At 53.1% G+C, this 20551-nt stretch overlaps 4 protein-coding genes across 4 annotated transcripts; 2 read left to right on the forward strand and 2 right to left on the reverse strand.

Annotated features, from left to right (window-relative positions):
- Window positions 1-2262: 2262 nt before the first annotated feature.
- Window positions 2263-4430, forward strand: N0V96_009755 (uncharacterized protein; the record flags this gene model as incomplete). Its single annotated transcript, XM_053190427.2, has 4 exons — window positions 2263-2558; window positions 2618-3244; window positions 3297-3583; window positions 3640-4430. The coding sequence occupies 4 exons, from the start codon at window positions 2263-2265 to the stop codon at window positions 4428-4430; spliced, it is 2001 nt and encodes a 666-aa protein (XP_053052357.2).
- Window positions 4431-7904: 3474 nt separating this feature from the next.
- N0V96_009756 (uncharacterized protein) lies at window positions 7905-9817 on the reverse strand (the record flags this gene model as incomplete). Its single annotated transcript, XM_053190428.2, has 4 exons — window positions 7905-8422; window positions 8479-8579; window positions 8639-9757; window positions 9810-9817. The coding sequence occupies 4 exons, from the start codon at window positions 9815-9817 to the stop codon at window positions 7905-7907; spliced, it is 1746 nt and encodes a 581-aa protein (XP_053052358.1).
- Window positions 9818-12496: 2679 nt separating this feature from the next.
- N0V96_009757 (uncharacterized protein) lies at window positions 12497-13684 on the forward strand (the record flags this gene model as incomplete). The annotated part of the gene is made up of 1 exon (XM_053190429.1): window positions 12497-13684. One exon carries the CDS (start codon window positions 12497-12499, stop codon window positions 13682-13684), a length of 1188 nt encoding a protein of 395 aa, XP_053052359.1.
- Window positions 13685-14100: 416 nt separating this feature from the next.
- SIP5 (SNF1-interacting protein) lies at window positions 14101-16806 on the reverse strand (the record flags this gene model as incomplete). Its single annotated transcript, XM_053190430.2, has 2 exons — window positions 14101-16344; window positions 16408-16806. The coding sequence occupies 2 exons, from the start codon at window positions 16804-16806 to the stop codon at window positions 14101-14103; spliced, it is 2643 nt and encodes an 880-aa protein (XP_053052360.2).
- Window positions 16807-20551: the final 3745 nt, after the last annotated feature.

Below are 20551 nucleotides of genomic sequence, written 5' to 3' on the forward strand. Positions count from 1 at the left end.
TGAGGTGGCCTGCCATCTCACCAGTCAAGATAATTCTATCGTCTTGCCATGCATCAAGAGCCCTCATTGCGACTTCCATGTGACACAGCATTGGCCACAACAAGCCCAACGCTCCCGTAATTCCATTATCATTCGCATAGACAGGGAAATCATCGCCCTCTGATCCTCCATGCCATTGTATCTGCATGGCAATCAAGAACCTTGTTGGGGCGATCAAGTGAGCAAGTAGTATTACAGTATCGTACAATCGTTTGACTTCCTTCACTCGTTTCTCACTTATTGCTTGTCCGTGGCCGTTGCTTCGCTTGTTGTAACAGGCTGTCGAGGTCTGATTGCATGAGGTCGTTGTAAGTCGTGCGGAGAGTGCCGGTTCTTTGGCTCAATGATGTCCAGGAAGATGACTCGATCATGAAACGATCGACACTATAGGGAGCGGCACGGGAAGATCTGTCGATATTGCATTGTCAGTGCGGTTGCTCAAAGGCAGAAAATTGATGTGTTTCATACCCGGTGGGATACTCTGCTAGGCTCTGGCTTGAGCTGGCTTTAGAGTGTGACATATTCGGTAGACTATTTCCCTCGAGAGTTTCAAGGTTTGCGCTCGGTTCGGATCGAGTCCGGGGTAGCGGTCGCCCAAATTTGGAAAGAAAAGTGAGGGTCCAGTTTTGGTCACGATGCAATTGGCTTTGGTGGTTGAGGAGTTGGCTCGCTTGGCTATGGATTCCTGTCGCTTGCGAACGGAAAGACCAGTATTGGCCTCATCTCCCTCCCATGACCTTCATCTTACCATCCAGCTCTTATAAGAACGCCATGAGGAATTTGTGAGGCTCAATTGGAGGCTCAATTCCATACCCGAACACTCCATACTCAAGCACCAGTGAGGCTCGAAGGAGGTTGAATCAGCATCATCTCAATGTGAGCTCCGCTTCCTACATTGAGTAGACGATACACTGCGCATGCTTAATGGGCCAACTGTTGCCATTATCCAATGACAGGGCAAATTCGAATGACCGGCGGCTGGCCTGCGACGGGGCAACCAGAGAGCCCTGGCCGATCTGATCTCAACTGAAGCTGGAACGCTTCAGGTCCAGACGAGTATCGACATCCACCGAGTCGCGATGGCGTGCATTAATGGAGTCGCAATGTTGGACAGACGCGATCCTCGTAGGGCTGATTACCAGGTCTGACAGTCGGACAGGCGCACTGACGGTGCCAGTGCTAGGATATATCGGACGCCTGGGTCGGCGCCCTGAGACGAAGCATGCTGATCGCGTTGGTGGCTGTTAGGGGAAGACCATGACTCGTCAGATCTCTTACACCAGAACTAGGTTTATGATGAGTATGTCCCTAACAGGCCACACTGGCAGAAACATTGTTTCTGCCTGCCCGCCGCTGTCAGAGAAGCAGAACGGCACCGGCCACAAGCAAATCAGAGGTCCAGTTCTTCTAAAGGGGGTATGCTGGCCTGCTGCAAGCTGCGCGCCAGAAATAGGGGAGGCATCCTCGTCCGTCACGCCCGCATTGTCCAATGATAGAAACTTGTTTCTTGCGCCAACGACGGTCGTCGTCATGATCCAATCACAGCCTCCAGCTTAGCCCACCCTTGTTATGCTGAGATGGTTCGCATTCTAAGTACTCCGCATAGTTTGGGGGGCTGAGCCTGGAGGCAACAGCATGACCGAGGGGGAATTACCCTTCTTCGAGTGTCGCATCCCAAGACTCGATTCCAATCGCTCTTCTGTCTTCTTTCATCACTCTCGTTAATCATTTTCAGTGCCTTATTTTCATCGCGATCATAACGACAAGTGACGTACGGGTTTCGAAAAGGGATCTCTTGAGCAAGGGCAGCCGGAGAACTGAATGCCAAGGCCAACCCAGTAAATCGGGTACAAGTGTCATTCTGGGCTCAGCTTTCAATCGAGACGCGCCAGCAATTCAGAATCAGCGACATCTCGACCAGATTAAAGTATATCAGTCACGATGAGCGACGAGCAGTCGTTCACGGTCGAGATCCCGATCCGACCTCGGGAGTCACGTCACCGGGATTCGACATATGCCTCTCATGCCAAAATCGAGGAAGTGGTTCACTCACCACCGTTTGAACACCACTTTCGCCTGTCGCAACCTGTGCATCATCAGCAGAAATGTCCTGAGGGTCTAAAGATCATCTCAGGCGTCTATGGGAAGACATTTCGTGACCGGTCGCCGACCTCATCGACCATGAGCTCGACTCATGTTCCAGACTCAGCGACGACCTGTTCGATGCCCATGTCCCCCACCTCATCGACCTTTACAAGGGCTACGACTCCTGATATTGATGGCCCTGAACGTTTACCAACACCGTTTCTTGCGTCGCGCTCCGGTACGAGCGGACATCGTTACAGAGAATCATGCGACTCGGGATCGACGTTCGTGGACTCCATCATGGGCGAGAGGTTTCCGGCGTATCCGGAATCCATCGGCGCGGGTCACAAGGAGGATCCACTGCCGCGGATGGACATCATCGAGCCGGAGGATGACGAGCAAACTGACTTGCCTCACACGGTGGGCACCCCAAGGTAAATCTTGATCCGTGAGACCGGTGTTTCTCCAGACGCGATGCTTATGCCAAAGATAGGCCACCGTCGCCGGACGAAACGCCCGAGTCACCCCACGAAGAGCGGGTGCCACCCCGGCCCCTCAATGAGAGGATGAGCTTCGACTCCGGCTCCGATCGTCTATCACGCGCATGGGAGCCCATCACACCAACACCCATTGACTTCTCGAACGAGGAAGCCGATGCAGTCCTCGACTATGTCTTGCAAGTGACTTATGGCGTGGAGTTGGAAGAGGTCACCATGCCGCCAGCCTTCCTCCGCCATTTCGTCTTCAGATTTATCCAAGACATTGGAAGATTTGCTTTCAACGGATTCCCCGCCGGAACACAACTAACCCACACTCAATCCACATCGTCTAATGGCTCTCTGCCCCTAGCTCGGAGATCAGGGTCAGGTCGAGGGTCCCAAAACGGCAAGCGCAAGAAGGGCGACACTGGCCGTGCAGATGGTGATGATGATGGCGATGACTTGACAGATGACGATGGAGACTCAAGCGTGCCGTTCAAGAGGGCCAGGCAAACACCACGAGAGGCAGAGGGAGACCTTCGACTGAGCTGTCCGTTTCGCAAGAGGAATCCGCACAGGTTCAACGTGAGGGAGCACCATTCGTGTGCAATGACTTACTTCCCCAAGTTTGCCGAGCTGAGGTTAGTACCTGACCACTGGAAAGCTCACGAAACATGCTCTGACCCTTGCTAGGCAACACATCGTCAAGCAACACAAGCGCAACGACCCTTCCTCCTTCATGTGCGACCGCTGCAATCGAGACTTCCCAAGCAAGAAGGATCTCAGGGACCACCAACGTCTACCAAAGGAACAAATGTGTGACGTTTCCGATCATGATCCAGAATCCGGTATCGACGGTCCTACAATGACGAAGCTTCTTAGTAGGAAGCGAGCCAGTGGCATGAGCACTGAGGTTCAATGGAAGGAGATCTGGAACCTGTTATTCCCTGATGACGATGACTATAGGATTCAACCTTTCGGTATGCCAATCTCTTCCCTCCAACGCAGTGTCTCCAACCCTATTAACGCCGACTAGACTTCTGCCCTGTAATCGAGCATTTTGAGCTGCAGAACCAGTTCATGAACAGTCTGAAAGATGTCGAGGATAGCCTGCGCAACAAGGGCATGACTCCCCAAGCTTTGGAGACCATCGGGAACATCTATCGCAATCAATTCATTCAGGTCATTGAACAGTGCATCGCCAACGCACAAAACATGCCCTACTCGAACCGAAGCAACCGAAAGAACGAGCCATCGCCGTCCCGCCTCCTGGCCCCACGCCACTTGACTCGCACTGTTCCTCGTCCAGACTCGGGTGTAGACGTCGACGAGGGTTCGGAAGATAGCCAGTCTGTCGCCATCTTCCCTGGAGGCGGATTCGACGGGCAGGGTATGCTCGCCCACTCCGACAGTGTCCGAACAGTTAGAAGGGCGTCCTCGACCCCAGAGGACTTTAGAGGCTCTGTTCCGCCGAGGGCGCTGCAGCCCTTGATGGAACAGCTGCCCGCATCCGACTTCGGTCTCGGAGGCTCTCCTCCAGTGCAGAAACAGTCACCTTCGCAGCAGCAATTGCCTCAGCAGCCGCCAATGTTTGACCAACAGGCGGAACTCATGCCAATGGCAAATGGAATGACGCCAGAGATGGCAGCTCAACTTTGGAGCTACCAAGATGGCAACATGGTGCCAGTGTCAGGGCCATCACCCAGCCATATGGGCATGTATGCGCCAGTGATTGACGCGAATGGGCAGCCCCAGTTTCTCGACTGGAACTCGGGACTGCAGGATCATAATGGTATGTACGACTTCACGGGGTATGTGCCTCGATAGAGTGTGTGTTTATGAGGAGAGAACGTCACGTTGTATAATTAATGTATGAATGATGGATACACTGGAAGCGGTCATTCGCCGTTATGACTTCAGATGAGGACCGCTGTTGAGGCAACAGCTGGCTAGAACATCGCTGGCGGTACATAATCTGGAGGCCTTGGGTGGTATCACACCTGAATCTAGGAGTTATGTTTGAAACCGACAACACGCTCAGGTCAGAATCATCAAGTAGATAATAATGTAGTAGACTTTTCGCTTTCATGAGCGTGGCTGGCGCATAGAGTTTGCGGCCACTTGGTCCACGAGGGCAGTCTGTGCCTTTCCTCGCTCTGCCTGCTCTACCTCCAAGAGCGGGTATCGGTCCGCCGAAGAGGGGCAGCCTCCGCATGGAGTTGGTAGTCTCAACCCGTACTCGGATGTTCGTTGATTCTACCTAGGCTCCCTGTGCCAAACGGAAACACAAGACTTGAGCTAATCATGAACTTTACTCGGGAAACTCCAGTCGCAAAGTACGCAAACAGGACAAAAATTGTCTCTTTGAACGGCAGGATTAAGCTAGCGGGTGGTGCATGAAGGTGTCTTACATAATCACAAGATGCTCCAACTTGTCTCGGCCAAGCGACCCCGCGCTTCACCATGGAATTGCATACCTTCCTAAGGAGCCGTCCAGCCGCATGTTTCCGCTGGCAATTGCGTTGAATTTACGTGCGAACTCATCGGTAAAGGTTCTCCTGTAATTCTGACAAGCCACTGAGGACACCTTCTTGCCGCAAGGCGCCCTCCAGCCTGCGGTGCCCGCCCGCCGCTTACCCCTCTAGCCGCGACTCCAAAGTGTACGTCCATCAATATGGCCTGGCTTGGTGCTTCATTTCCCGCTGGCGAGTCGCGCCTCTACTTTCTGTGCATCTTTTTCGGCATTGGAGCATCCGTCTGGGGGTAAGTTCGTTCTCTCCTCCACCCAGCCAACCGAATTTGTTGAGACATCGAGGTCACGACATAGCGTTGGATATTGATAGGAGCAATCTGGAACTATACCAGCTAGTGATCCAAAGAGCTTAGTTGATTCTAAATACTCTATACAGATACAACATCGGCATATTATCTTCAGTGATAGTCAGTGCAGGCTGGCGCGAAGCTCTACAGCAGCCAACACGCGCTTTGATCGGAACTGTAGTCAGCATCTACTACACAGGAACCTTCATCAGTTATCTCTGCATTTCTCATCCGATAACTGACTGGCTTGGTCGTCGATATGCCGCCTTGTCGGGAATATCTTTCGTTTGCCTCGGCGCCATACTGCAAGCCACAAGTGGTGGCAGTACAGCTCGCGGCACCATGCTTGCTGGAAGACTTATCAGTGGCGTCGGAGTCGCCGTCGTGTCTACTTCAGTGCCATTATACCAAGCGTAAGGTCTCTCAAGCCGATTCCCAATGTGTAGAGGCTGATTGCTTTGCTAGTGAGATATCGCCGGCACACAAGCGCGGCCATTTCGTGACACTGAACCACGTCGGATTCATTGCTGGCATAGCGCTGGGTTTCTGGTAAACTAAGCCAATTTGACCTTTGTCTGAGAACCTTCTAACGACATCAGGGTTGGCTATTTCATGAGATTTTGGTCCTCCGATGCAGGCCTTTTCTATGGCTGGAGATTGACCATCCTCCTGGAGATCATCCCCGCAACGGTTTTTGGACTCGGGTTGCCCTGGGTCCCCGAAACGTCAGTACCTCAATCCCAAAGAGGCTGTTCGCACTAACATCCAAGAAGTCCCCGTTGGCTAGTCGAACATGGCAGGAAAGATCAGGCACGTTCGACACTTCGTTGGCTCCGCGAGGGTAGCTTCGACGATGACGAAATCGAGCATGAGTTTTCCGCCATCATCAAGAGCGTCGACGAGTACCATCAATCCGGCAGCAACTGGCTTTCTCTGTTCCGACAAAAGCCATTGTTCAATCGTCTCTGGCGTGCTACACTGCTACAATTCATGGCTTCAAGTTGTGGTGCTACTGCCATCAAATACTTTCTCCCATGGCTACTGGAGCAACATGGCATATTCTCCCATACTGCGTTGCTAATCAGCGCTACCGAATCCACGGTTAAGATAGGGTTTACTGTTCTCGAGATGTTTATCATTGATCGTTTCGGACGGAGGAAATGCCTCGTCGCTGGTTGTATCATCATGGCTTTCTCACTGCTGGTAGGGAAAAGGAGGAACCCGTGCGCAAGGACTGCAATTACTAACAGGCTTTTCTCAGATCAATGGAGCTGTGCCCCTTCTAGATCCTCAACGTAAAAGCCCAGCTACCGATATAATCTGCGTGGCCTTCATCTTTGTATATGTCATTGGCTTCTCCTTGGGATTTGGGCCAACTGCATGGGTCTACAATACAGAGGTACCTCTTGATGATGCCCTCTCCCATCCCGTGAGACAATCACTGATGTCGATATGACTTTAGATCTTTCCCACCTCGGTTCGAGCCCGAGGCTTGAATTTCGCCTCCGCTGGTGCCTCTGTCGGTTCTTCTATCGTCACCATGGTGTGGTCTGCGGGCATCGGATATATGGGCAGTAACATCTACTTCATATTCATGGTCGTGAACATTATCTGCATTCCGGTGTGATTACCTCAGACTTACTGCCTATCGAACCCCCAAAAGCTAACAAATGCTCTAGGCCATATATGCCTTCTTTCCCGAAACTAAGGGTCGGGAGTTGGAGGACATGGACGCGCTCTTCGGCGCCATTGAAGCACGACGGAGTGATGTCGATAGTAGGCCGAACACCCCTTTCTGCCATGACACTGATCTTCTGACATATTGGTAGACCTCTCTGAACATCTCTTGCAAGATGATGCTCCTTTCCGGGATTCCGTAGAATCGGCAACCGGTACAAACAGAGAAGCAGGATCATGATCAAACTCGCGTACAATGGTTTATCCTCGGATAATGAGAGATTATCTATGGGTCTCCCTTGTTATTCGAGTTCCGCATCAAGAAAAGTTGATCACGAGGCATTTCATCCTTTGTTCATGCTCACTCAGTATGAATCGAAATAAATAAAATCTATATCAACCAGCCGCACCAGCTCGAACCTATGTGGCACTGACGCAATCTCATCACTTATTTCGAGTCTATCTGATGGGCGACTTGACAGTCAACTTGCAGGCTGTGTAATTGGGTAATTACATCTTATCCCAGAGTAGTAATCCATCTGTTCATCCAGGCAGCCCCCTAGGGAGATTCAGGCTATTCATGAGAACAATATATGTTAACTTGGCGCCGGTCGTCTCATTACTACGCTTCTTCGGCTGCGTATGGTGAATGGTACGATGGTTACAGCCTAAGTTCACGCAGTCTATGGATAAACATGAAGCAAGGACATATGCCATACCACAAATTGGCTTTAATTATCGGCGTGGTCATCTTTAGATACGCCCGCACCACTTTATTTTTGTAAGCAATGAGTTGCGCCTGTCTCAAGACTTGATGAGCATGAAGAGTTCACCCTCCACGGTGTTGTCACTGGCCACAAACAACCTCGAGAATTCCTTGTCAAAGACAATGCCGGAAGGTCTAAAACACGTTGACCCAGTGCAGCTTCCGACGTTTGTGCTCCAAAAGACATCAGTGTAACCAGTCTTAGAGTCTGTAGCAGCAACCGGCTCATATCCGCCATAGGCGAGCTGGGTGAACGGCACCAAGGACACCTTGAAGCCCGTAGCAGGTGACCTGTTCCATGAGCCATGTAGCGTGACGTACAGGTTTTGGAACGCGCTGTCGAACACGGCGCCGATGGGTGCGCTATGTGCTTGGATCGAAAGCCTGGGCGCCACAGAGCGTTGAGTGCAAGTATCGTCGTTGAAGGTACTGTTGGGAGCGACGACGAACTGCTGGCCGACCTTGAAGGCCTTGTCCTTGATGACGGACGGCTCCCAGACAGAGAAGCAAGTTGGGTACCCGTACCACTGGTCGTTCGGTTGAGAAGGATCGCCAACTTGAACGAGTTGTGAGCTGTCTTGAATTATTTGCCCGGAGAATGTGGAGACTCACGGAAGTTCAGCTCTTCTGCTGGGTTGTCATTGTGGATGTCGTAGCTCTGGCCGTTGACTGTGCGGGCGAAGTCGTCACCGCTGTTTTCCACGCCCCAAATCCTGTGAAGATCACTGTCAGCTTACAGATGTTTACGAAAGACAAGAAAATGTGGACGTACGCATTGTTTCCGTCCGCTGCGAGGGCTACTTCGTTGCGCAGACCCCAGCCGAGAAACCACCCCTGGGAGGCGTATGTATAACCTCCGGACGGCACGCTGCGCATGTCAAACACTTTGACTACAGCACGCGCCACTGCCTTGTTGAGTGATTCATAGTCAAAATTGCTGTAAGAGCCTTGCTGGATGACTAGCAGATGCGGTGTTGCCGGCGGAATGACGAGGTTGCGCGTTGGGTGACCTCCCTGCTGCATCCCCTTGACGACAACAGTCTGCGCACTCACGCTTTGAGCTTTTGCGTCGTAGGCATAGGACCACGCCGTAGTCATGGAGGTGACGTACAGAGTCTTACCATCAGGCGTCAAGCCGATGCCATGATTTAGCGAGGGGTTGCTGATCAGGGTCTTTGTGGAAGAGATGCAGCCGTCGGCCCCAAAGGTGTGAGCCGTAACACCTTTGCCCGATTGCACGACAAGTAAGTTGCCCTCGGAGTCAACGACCAATCCGCGGGGGCCTGTCAGAGATCCAGCAAGCTTAACGGCCTTCCAGCCACTCGCAGTTTGGTATCCGAACCTGAAGGCACTGGCGCCAGAGCACGAGTTGGGGACTGGAGGCACAGGGGCGCCGTATACGATGGAGGACGATGTAGAAGTGGAACGCGGAGATGAGACAGTGGCCGTTGAGCTGCTGAGTGAAACACCTGTCCAAGTAACATTAGTCTTGGGAGTCGTGGTACTATGCAAAGTGGATGTCGACAAGGTGGTCGGCAGCGTCGTTTTGGTAACGGCGCTGGTCGGACCTTCGCCTTCAGCATTGCCCGCTGCCCAAGATTCAAAATTGACTGCCTGAGCCGGCCGGAAGTTGTGCATCCAATGTCCTGCGCGCTCATGGATGCCGAAAGTTGTGTCGTTGGTAGCCGGGTCATCAACTGGCACGCCAGAGTAAGCAAACGCCAAGTAGTTTTCTCCGTTGGGGTCCACAGATATTGGGTCGTTTCCGTATGGTGCCCAGTATGTACAGCCTCGGCATAGAGCCGTGACGGAGTAATGTGTATCATTGACGACAGTGCCTGGGAGAACGGTGTACTCTGCATCTTCGTAAGGTGGAGGAGTGAAGTAGCCACTAGTAATTGTCAGTGATCCTGCGGTTTCCGTGGACCGAACTGTATCCTCACAATGCCATTCGAGAAGAGACAACCACGTCTTTGCCATTGGCCCATACGATTGTCAAGGGATTGTACGTCATAGAGCCGCCCCAGGCTAAAGCAGCCCAGCCTACCTCGATGGGGGAAGTGATCTGAACAATGGCTTCATATGGTTGACCCGTCGCAGGCCCTTCAGGTATAGCGATGCCGTAAGTTATGCCGCCTGCGTTGGTATAGGAAGCGAAGCAACGACCTAGACTGTCGCAGTATGTTGACTGGTCTTGGGCGATGGCTACTGTCCTATGTATTAGTACAATTCCCCCAAATACGGGTGGTAATAGAACCTACCGAAGCTAATGAGCGCCACAGCACTGAGGGTATAGGTAAGCCAAAGCATGATCTCTGCCGGCCAGTTCGCTCTCTTGTCTTCAAATGAGGCCTTGGTAGTACGGGGAAGTTCTGATGAGGATGATGACGACTCTATGGGAGCTGTTTTGAAGTCTTTAAGTGAAGTCCTGACACCAGCATTGCCATAGTCAACGGTGGTTCGGAGCAATCACCCATTCATCCATGTAGACTTCCGTAGCGACGAAAGAGGAAGTCATATCGTATGGATACAGTAGACAGATATGAGACCAAACACTCCGGGTGCAACACTGTCACACAATATGATACGAGAAGGGAGGGGAAGATGGTTGCCAATATGAAGATCCGAAAGCCATTCATTTGCCAAGGCGGATGAATGCTCTCGAGACACCGGTTACGCTTTTTTACCGTAGAAGAGAAGACGTGATGAAAACAAAGGCAGTCGTCTAGCACCGTTTGAAGATTGGAACCCAAACGCCATGGATAGCGAAGATCTGATCATAACGGGCAATCATTTGGGAGACGGAAGACACACTGAGGGGTGGAAAATCGCCTACAGGCCTTACATCAGAAGGGGCAGGAGGTAGGTATCGCCGCTTGAAAGAGTATCAAGTGACAAGTGAGAGACTCCGGCATAGCTTTAAGCAGACACTTGTCTCGGAGGTCGAATTTGGCAGGCCACAGAGTGAACGGGGAGGGAGGTTAGATTCTCCATAGGGGCAGCTGACCGGCTGACCAAAGTGTCGAACGAGGGATGGTCGACAGCCAATACGAGTCAGACTCGTAGGGTAACGTTGATGCTGTTATGATTGGAACGAGATAATAAGTTGATGCAGGAAAAATTAGAGCCTGAAGGGAGCGAGGCTGTGAAGGACCACTCGGGTGGTTGATAGGGAGAAATGATGAGTGTGGTATGTAGAGCTCACTTGGCAGGATCTTCAGGCTAATTGCCGTCCAATGCTAACAGGTCGGTTTGTAATTGATACCATGCATTACCTGATATAGTATCAGCCAAAGTCTATAAGAATAAGACCGTGGGCAACTCCAAGATACCACGATATGCTTTACCCGAAGACGGATGTACTCGTCACTAGACGACGAGATTCGGGCAGAATTTGGAGATGAATCCGCGTCGCCAGAGACACTTCACCGCGCCAGGGTTTGAACGAAGTGGGTCGTTTGAGAATACTTTTGCTGTTAATGTAAGGAATCTACGTAGAGAAGTTTCTGCTTCTGAAAGATACTATAAATGGGTGGTGAACAAGAGCTCTACGGATCATGTGTTGTGTGATTCATCGTGATTCCCTTAAGGTAGGTGTACCTTACAGACGAAGCTCGAGGTGAGCTTGCCGGTGATCGATAAGATAAGAGATAAGATAAGATAGTGATAACAGAATCACGACCTACCTTAGGTACCTACCTGGACGCTGCCCGTCTCGGAAGAACAGGCGACCCCTCTTGGCCTGCAGCCATGAGAAGAGAAGGAGCAGGTGCTGGTGGCCTGTTGAGAATCAAGATCGAATTTACCCATCTTTTGTTTCCTGCAAAACCCAGCAGTGCTTGTCTTCCTCCATGATTCTCTCTACAAATTCAACCGTTGTAATATTTCGGTCGTCACACCCATCTTGTTCCAGATGCAGCAACTCTTCCCATTTGCCTTGGGTTCAGGTACCTACCTACCTACCTCGGCCCTCACCGCAAACATGGTAGTCCCAGAAGCCTCGACACCCCAGCTTCCCCTCCAGAACCCCGCGTCACGCTGAGCCCCCCGCAATGGCGCTGAGGTCTTCACGAAACTCGTGGCATCTTCATTCAGCTCAAGAAAGGTGTACCAAATTGAATCCATCGTTACTGGGGTAGATCTCAACACTTAGTATGCTATTTCCCAAAGTCTCTCTCTAGCTATGCTCATGGCCACGAAATCAAGCTATCCACCCACCGATTCACCACACCATGAACCTCAGCATTTTAGAGTTGCCCTCCGCGTCAGTCGAATCGGTCCTATCCGGAGCGACCAGAACAAGACCAGTCCGATTCCAGAAATTCCCCAAAGAGAAGGGAAAAAAGACTCTCCCCCACCTTTCCGGCGGGGCAAATCGCATTCGGGGACTCAGGCACGCGGGGGGGGACCCTGACTATCAATCATTGACGTGCTCGACTCGATATCTTTTGAGCCGCCGGCCCTGAAGCTGGGCCTTGTGCACCGTTCGTCACAGCCAGCAACGATAGCTTTTGCAGCAGGTATCTACTAGCGAGTGGTGAATCGAAGCTATAGCCCGCCGATTCTCCTTCCTCATTCGAAGCTAAAGGTCGAATTCTATCTTTAGAGCGCGCAAAATAACACATCCGAAATGGCGGCCCCGCGCACAACCCGGCCACTGTCCGCCGTCCTCCCGCCTCTGATCCTCGGCACCGCGACCTTCAACTACCAATACGTCTCGAACCCCTCGCGCATGCCCTCCGTCGACATCGTCTCCCGCTCCCTATCCCTCGGCGTTAACGCCTTCGATACCTCTCCTTACTACGGTCCCTCCGAGACCATCCTTGGCGCCGCCCTACGCACCCTCTCCCCGCCCCGCGACTCCTACTTCCTCGTCACAAAGGCCGGCCGCATCGCCCCGACCGAGTTCGACTACTCCCCGGCCTGGATCCGCGCTTCCGTCCTTCGTAGCCTCGAGCGTCTTAACACCACCTACCTAGACCTGGTCTACACCCACGACGCAGAATTCGTCACCCCCGACCAGGTCGTCGCCGCCGTCCGCGAGCTGCGCCGTCTCCGCGATGAGGGCCTAGTCCGTTACGTCGGTATCTGCGGCTACCCCGTTCCCATCCTTTGCGAGCTCGCCGAAAAGATCCTTCGAGAAACGGGCGAACCCGTCGACGCCGTCCAATCCTTTTCGCACTTTTGCATCCAGAACGATACCCTCGGCAGCGACGCGATCCTCACACGACTTAAAGATGCCGGCGTCGGTGTCGTGACCAACGCGAGCATGCTGAGCATGGGCCTGCTCACCACCCGCGGCGTTGACGACGGGCCCATGGCGAGCTGGCATCCGGCTCCGAGCCCCTTGCGCAAGCTATGCAAGAGCCTGGTTGGAATCGCTGAGGGTGCGGGTGAAAAGATGGAAGAGCTCGCTCTATACTGGGCCATGGCGAACTGGGCGCGCGTAGGAAGCGCCTTTGGCAGCGAGCTGTTGCCGCCCACCTACAACGGCCCTGCCAAGGTCGGTGTCAGCGTCATGGGCGTAACGTCCGTGTCGGAACTGGAAGAGACGTTCCTTGCCTGGCAGGGCATGATGCGCGAGCTTGCGGCCGAGAATGAAGAGTCAAATCCCGTCGGCGCCCAAGCCGGCCGACTTGACAAGATTCAGCGTTTGGTCACGGAGCAAATGTGGCCGGCCTTGGGCGAATGGCGGAATTACAGCTGGGCCAGTCCTGGCGAAGATTTCGTCAACCAACCTTCCGTCGCCGCCATTGATGCTGCCCTTCCTACTGTCGCTGCCGCTGCCGCTGCCGCCACCGCCGAGCCACACTTGTAAGCCTGGTAGGAACCCATTTCTTTATACAAGCAAGCTGGGCACGCGAGGTCATACTTTCAAAACGTCAAACAACAATCGGGGCCGGAATGTTTCCATGAGTTGATGGTATTTGTCAAGCAGCTCGAGACTGTCAACATCTCAGCCGCTTTTCTCACATACCTATAATAGGTAGGTTGGGTAGAGTACAGTGAGCGCTAGCCATTCACATGGCAAAAAAGCAAATAGATGAAATAAAAAAGAATCACGTCTAATGGCCTCCTTCCCCAAAGTCCACCCTGAACGCCTTGAGTTTCTTGGAGTCCACAACCCCCAGAGTGTATGCAAAACTCTTCCTCCCGTGTAGCCGTTGCCATCAAATTTGGCATCATCATATTTTGCAATCATCCCGTCGTCATCTCTGTCTATCCGCACTCCGATTACTGCGTTACTCCAGTCGAACTCTGCACAATGTTTTCATGGCCCAGTCTCTTCGACTCAGCAGCCTCATCCGAAATGGGAGCCGGAGTCTCGGGTGTTATTGTGACTTCCGGTGTCAATGCTCCACTGCCAAGTAAAGGAGACACGTCGCCTTTGCTGGCGCCATCGACAGGCTCTTCGGGAATTGTTGGCGGTGGCTTCAATGTGCCAGCATTTGTCTGGACAGGCTCCTCACTGTGTACATCTTCCATGTGCTCCGCCTCTGGTTCGTCTTCCGCTTCTGCCTTCTTGCTCGTGCTGGCAGTCCGGCCCTCGCCTGAGGCGATATCCTGGTCCTGGTTGGCCTCGCCATTTTCAATGTCAACGCCTACCATCTCTGCCAGGCTCCGGAAGTTGAACATTGGCTCCGTGTTGTCTCGGTCACCTTCCTCGCTTCTATTGCCAACGCTTAGCTCGCTAGCCCGAGGATCCAAGTACGCCTGGTTGCTGTAGCTACCAGCTGCGCTATCAGCCAGAGACGATGAGATGGAAGATGCATTGCTCATCTGCCTCAAGTGAGAAGGCCCGCGGCTAGTCGTTGGGATCGGTAGTGAGGGCGTAGTAGAGGTGCTTTGGAAGCTGCTCTCGGATGACTGCGTCTCAACGGCCGGACGTTCTACAGCTTTGCCTTTCGAACTTGGTGCCGAGCCGGGTGCCGAGGTGGGAGAAAAGGTATTGCCAATCGGTGTTGAGGAAGCCACTGGAGAAGTTTCGGCGCTGGGCCCTGCGGACGTCGTCTGCGCTCCCTGAAGCGTAGCCTCCACACGCAAGTTGCTCGTTGTGCTGTTCCCTCTGCGTCGTCCAAGGCCAAGAGAGAGGCTGCTACCACTAGCAGAGCTTTGACCAGGCCCATAGACACTCTGCCGGTCCTGCTTCTTGAGGGCTTTTCGCTCTTCCTTGTCCCTCTTTTTGGCCTCCTTTCGCTCCGTCTTTTCTTGTTTACGTTTTCGCTCTTCCTCGGCGGCGAGAGAAAGACGGACAGCCTCCATAAACATCATATCTTCGAGCTCCTCCATCCGACTTCTCCTATTGTTCAGGGCTCCACGCCCAGAGGAGCTCCGCGGCCCAGGCTCAGGTCCAGCTGGGGGCGCTTCACCCTCAGGGTTGCGATGGGGGCCCTCTTCCGGCTGCTGGTTGGAAGGTCCAGAGGGGGTGCGACTCCCAGTGTTCCTCCGACTGAAACGCCCGGGTCGTGTGAAAGCGAAGCCGCGCTGCTGTTCGTTATTTCCCATGAGGAAAGCCGCAGTGTGCAAAGCAGTTGCTGCTGCAGCTCTGCGTGCTTGGTGGGCTCGTTGCGCTGCGAGTTTGGTTGACCAATCCGGTCGAACTCGATCAGTTGTGACAACATTCGGGGCGTTGGCGGACAAGCTTTGAGCACGCCGCCTGCCAGAGGTTGGAGAGGTAGGCGACAAAGTGGAGTTCAGAGAGCTCTGAGATGACATGGCGGTATTTTGTGACGGGTATCCAATGGCATAAGATAGACCTCGTCGGAAAGGGGGAGCGTCATAGGTTACACCGAATTCGGTCTGCTGGCAGTAGGGGCACTGCGCGGGCTCTGATATCAGCATTTCTGGAGCTTCTTCCGGGTTGGTCGGATTCGCAGGCTGCTCGGTCGGTTCGCCGTGATGCTCGGGATGGTGCGGATCGGCGCGCTTGATCTGCACGAAACATTCGCTACAGATGGGCTGATCGCAGCAACGGGTGCGATTCAGGTAGGGAGGATAGGTTAGGAAACAGATAGGACACTCGGTAGCATCCTTGTACAGGAAAACCTCTAATGGCTGTCCGTTGACCAAGGGGTCGTTGGGCAACTTGATCTCACGGGGCGCGACGTCGTTTGACGAGTTGCTGCGTGACCCGCCGCTCAAGGCTGCTGCAAGGGCTTTTGCCCGAGGCTTGAAAGGCGAGCTACTCCGCTGTTGGGCTGCGTTGGGCGACGATATCCCGGAGCCGGGCATTGAACTACTACGATCCGATCCTACCGACAAAGATCTCGGGCCCATTGGAACGGTGAGGTTGGCAAGGTTCTGGGATGATTCAGTGGGAGAGGCGGGCGTGTTGGACTGGGGAATGAACTCGGGCGGAGGCTGTTCGTCGGCAGCCGGGATAGGCAGGCCACGACCGGCGCAGATGAGCTGATATTCGGTCCAGCTGTCGGAGTAGTCATTGAGACCTCTCCAGAATGGTGCAAGTCGTCTCTCAATCTGCGGGGCCGCAACTGTTAACCTTTGCAACCAAAGCATGGGAATATTCGGAAAGCATCTTACCTGTAATTGCCGCACGACGGGCTTGCTAAAATCTTCGGGACCAGTGTATGTACCCAGAGTGACAAGGTATCCGCCATCGATATGCTCCTCCTTCAGACTCCGCTCACGTTCCTTTTCTCTCGCGATGCGGTCCCTTTCAAGTCGCCGGGCTTCCCGTTCCTGCCTCGTCTCCCTCCGTTCGTATGGCGCATCTTCTCTGCCTGCAGCACTTGAAGATCCGGCGGCTCCCAGGCCAAGGAGATTTAAGTCGGCTCTGCTAAAGCGACTTTGCCTCCGTGAGCTGGCATGATCGTTTGCGGCTTCTCTGGAGGTGGAGTGGTTGAGGTAGGCAGCCTGGCTTTGCCTGTAGTCGGTCCCCGGGTCAATCGGACGAGATTCTTTGGTGCTACTATTGCCCATACTGGCTATCGATGATGTGGCCGGGCGGTATTGCTAGAGGGTTCGTCGAGTGTGGGCTCTCTCGGAGTGGACAGAGCGACGGCAGGTGGTTGATGGCCCGATTCAATCAGAACAAGGATTGCAAGTAGGACTGCAGTGGACCAGAGTCGATCACGGCAGTAAGTTAAGCAGTGAGAGGTAGTCCAGCCAATATTAGTCCGGCAGAGAGTGTTGATGTCGTAGTCGACGTATGGTCGCAGTGTTGTGGGTGCCAGGTGAAGTACCGCCGCAATATGGTTGGGGATGAACCGAATGTAATCAACAACGCATCCTTCAGACGAAGTGGCAGAGAGCTGCAAGCATTGTTGGGAATGGTGAGGGGAGGCAGGTGATGTTATTGATCGTCGGAGGCGGATAAGAGGTAGTAGGATGTACCTTTGCGAATGGGCGCGATGAGTTGATGGCGGGTGGTGATATCGGGGATGGTGATGATGGACGGATGGTGTTGGCAGTGCAGGGTGACGGTCCAGGGGTCGCAGTCAGCGGATGTTATGTCTGGGTGGTTAGGTGGTGGTTGTGGTGCTGGGTTTGGGGATCTGGGACCGGACGGGCGTGTCGGGTCGGGGAAGCTTGTGACGACGTGGATGTCGTACGTGCGTGGCTGGGCACTGAGCACTGAATGCTAGGCAGGCCAAGATGTGAAGGTTTCCAGGCGTTTAGAGAGACGGGCTTCGCAAGAGGACGCAAAGTGGCTCTACCTTGAGTCAGGCAGGATAAAAGGGATGAGTGAAAGTGTTGCCAAGATGGCAGATGGGGAGATGCAAAAGCAAAAGAGATGAGAAGTGTGAAGTGGTCGTTGGAGGGACGAGCAACAAACGCTTAAGGGAAGGTGAGAAAGTTGTCGGGCGCGGAGGGCCGGGGGGCGCGGTTACGGTTGTCGGGTGCGGTGGAGAGCAAGGTTCCCAATAATCCAGGTAAGGTAGGTACCTAATGGAAGGTCAGGTATTCGTATGGAGGAAAGGTACCTTACTTCAGCAAGGTGGTGTAGCTAAGGTACGTAAGGTAGGTAAGGTAGCCGGCCTGCTGCTACCTTGTAGGTTGGTAGCAACGAAAGGTGATGAAAGTCAAGTGACCTACCTCTATGTAGTAGGACTGCTAATGATAATATTTGATCAATACAAAAGCAAGAGGTTCCACCCTGAATGGCAAACGAAGAAGAAGGAGAAAGGCCGATTGATGGTGCTCATTCTATCCGTACCAGTATACTGGTACCTACATACTTGGATGGTATTGGCTGACTTGCCTTACCTTGGGAACCTTAGGTATGTACCTACCTTAGGCATGTAGGTAAGCGTAGTAAGGTGGTAAGGTAGTTTGTAGCTGTCACCGGTGTCGCCAAGGGAGATGTGACGTCTGACGTTGTATCCGTACTCAAGCTGTCCAAACGGAAAGAAAAAAAAAAGAGGGAGAACTGGAGAAAGTGAAAAAGGACAGCAAAATTGTGCAGGTGAGGTAAGGTGCGTGCAAGAGGTCGAGAATCAAGGCAGACAGGGTCCAAGAAAGGGAAATCGGGTCCCAGTGGAGAGGCCTTGGTCCTTGAGCCTTGAAGCCGGTAAGGTACAGTAGGCGGGTGTGCGGCGCGAGGTTACCTTGGGTTGTTTCCAATGGGTAGAAGCGTCGGGCGGTTAAGTTACAGGAAGTAGGAAGGGTACCTCAATCGGCTGGTTACTTGTGCACTGAGCATTGTACCTTTCCCAAAGGCATTTAATGTGGTAGCTATCCGTTGGGTAAGGTACCTTACCTCATCTCACCTTTGGGGGCGGTTTGCTGAAGTTGGTGGGTGAGTGAGGTGGATGAAGTCTGGACCGAAATCGCTGGCTGCACCGGCCCGGCTTGCTTCTTGGCCTCAGATCTACACTCTTGGGACTTGGAAGGCACTCCTAACCTGTAAGGTAGGAGATGATATAAAAGTGGACTCTTCTTACCTTCCCTCAGTACCTTGCCTCATGTAGTAGAGGTAATTAGAGTGCGGTCCATTAAGGGAAGGAGAATCCTGTGGTTTCTTTCCACCAAGGTAGAGTCATAACAGCTCATGGGAGGCGCTCGCCGAGTCTCGACAACCTCTTTCCTTTGTACCTTAACTAGTGGAAGTCACCACGGTCCACGACACCTTCCTATGCTTTCTTGACGCCAATAGACGAGAGGAAGGACCTAGCTGGGGACTTCGGAGCATGGAGGGGCAAGAGGCTGGCGTGGAAGGTGGAGACCATCTGCAGCCTAGGTACACGGCAAGGTACCTTAGGTGCGTGCCTGCCAACCCAAGCACCCAAAGTACCTAAGCTAAGGTGGTCAGGAATACTCCGTACACCATCGGCAAGACCCCTCCTTTCCCCGACTTCCAAAATGCACTTGAGTCTTGAGCCCTGAGGCCTGCTACCGTCTTACTAAATTGGGGAGTAACACCATTACTTCTTATATTCACTTCAATCTTCCACTCATCCTCATGCCTCTCTCATCGACATAACATGACCTCAAGGTAAGAAAAAGCTTGTCCAGGCCCGTTGGCTTGGAGCCTTGGACGGTATTCACCACCACTTGGAGCCCCTCCTGACCCGCATTGGCTAAGCACGCCTGTCCATCATGAGGGGTCGTCGGTTTGATGAGAGATTGATGGGGTGAGAGCCGAAAACCCTGCTTCCGGTCTTTCCGCAGTCAGCCACTGCCATTTGCTCGGTGTCATTCGATTATGTCGATAATTACTGTCTCTCACTCCCTTTTCACGTCCATAATACATACCATCAACGGTTGTGGTCATAAACCAACTTCTTTGCCCCCTATTTAGCCTCCAGCCCGGCACTTGAACAACTCATCGCTGCTATGTCTCATGTCTCATCCAATCCACCATGACCCCCGCGGCACCCCTTGCCGTCTAATGCTTCCCGGTCCCGACCCAACGCGGCAAGTGCCTCTAGAAGCTCCCAACGGACATCTCCCACCTATATCCATGAATCTTGCGCCTAGAGCTTCATGCGCACGACATCTCGCGACACCCCGTCCTGCAAAGCTATGATGCCTCACGGGCTTGAGCGTCTGTTGCACCCAATGTATTCGTACCGCTCTCCACTATTGCCTTAGTGTAAGACTCCAAGGTAGTACCAAAGATCGAGTCCGCCTTCGCATCTACCCTATGCCTATGATGCTCCACGTGTCAATCGCTACCGCCAAGCAATGCGCCTCAACAACGGATCCTCTCCAGACAATCGTCTTTCATCATTGATGCTCGCGAGCCTTCGGCCATGTCAGCTACCTACAGGAGAAGTGCTAGGTTGATTGGATTACACGGCACGTCTCAGCCCGAGTTTGTTTCCCTGCATGCACTCTAGATACGACTAACAAAGGGACCCAAGGCAGTTTGCATGTGCTTCCTGGGCTAGACATTGCAAAGCATGAGGTTCAAGTTGCAACATGTGCACACGATATCCGAACACTTTGCTCTTTATAGTGCGAAGGCTTACCCGTGGCGGTGTCCAACAAATTGACTCAACGAAAGAGTCCAAGACAGGCAAGCGCTGGGAAAACGGCTTCGTTCCTTGGGGTGCCTCATGAGCTTCCGCCATGGAGGCGCCCTCTACACTCTCCAAAAGCCCCGACCGCCTGCCGCCTTATCTCTGTAACCAATGCCATGACACTGTCGCGTGATTCTCTGAGACACCCATCCCACCATGTTGGCGGCGGTGAGTACGGAGTACCTACATCAAAACGCCAA

This window comes from Colletotrichum fioriniae, assembly GCF_027942845.1.
Source record: "Colletotrichum fioriniae strain IMI 355084 chromosome Unknown scaffold_12, whole genome shotgun sequence".
Classification (NCBI taxonomy): domain Eukaryota; kingdom Fungi; phylum Ascomycota; class Sordariomycetes; order Glomerellales; family Glomerellaceae; genus Colletotrichum; species Colletotrichum fioriniae.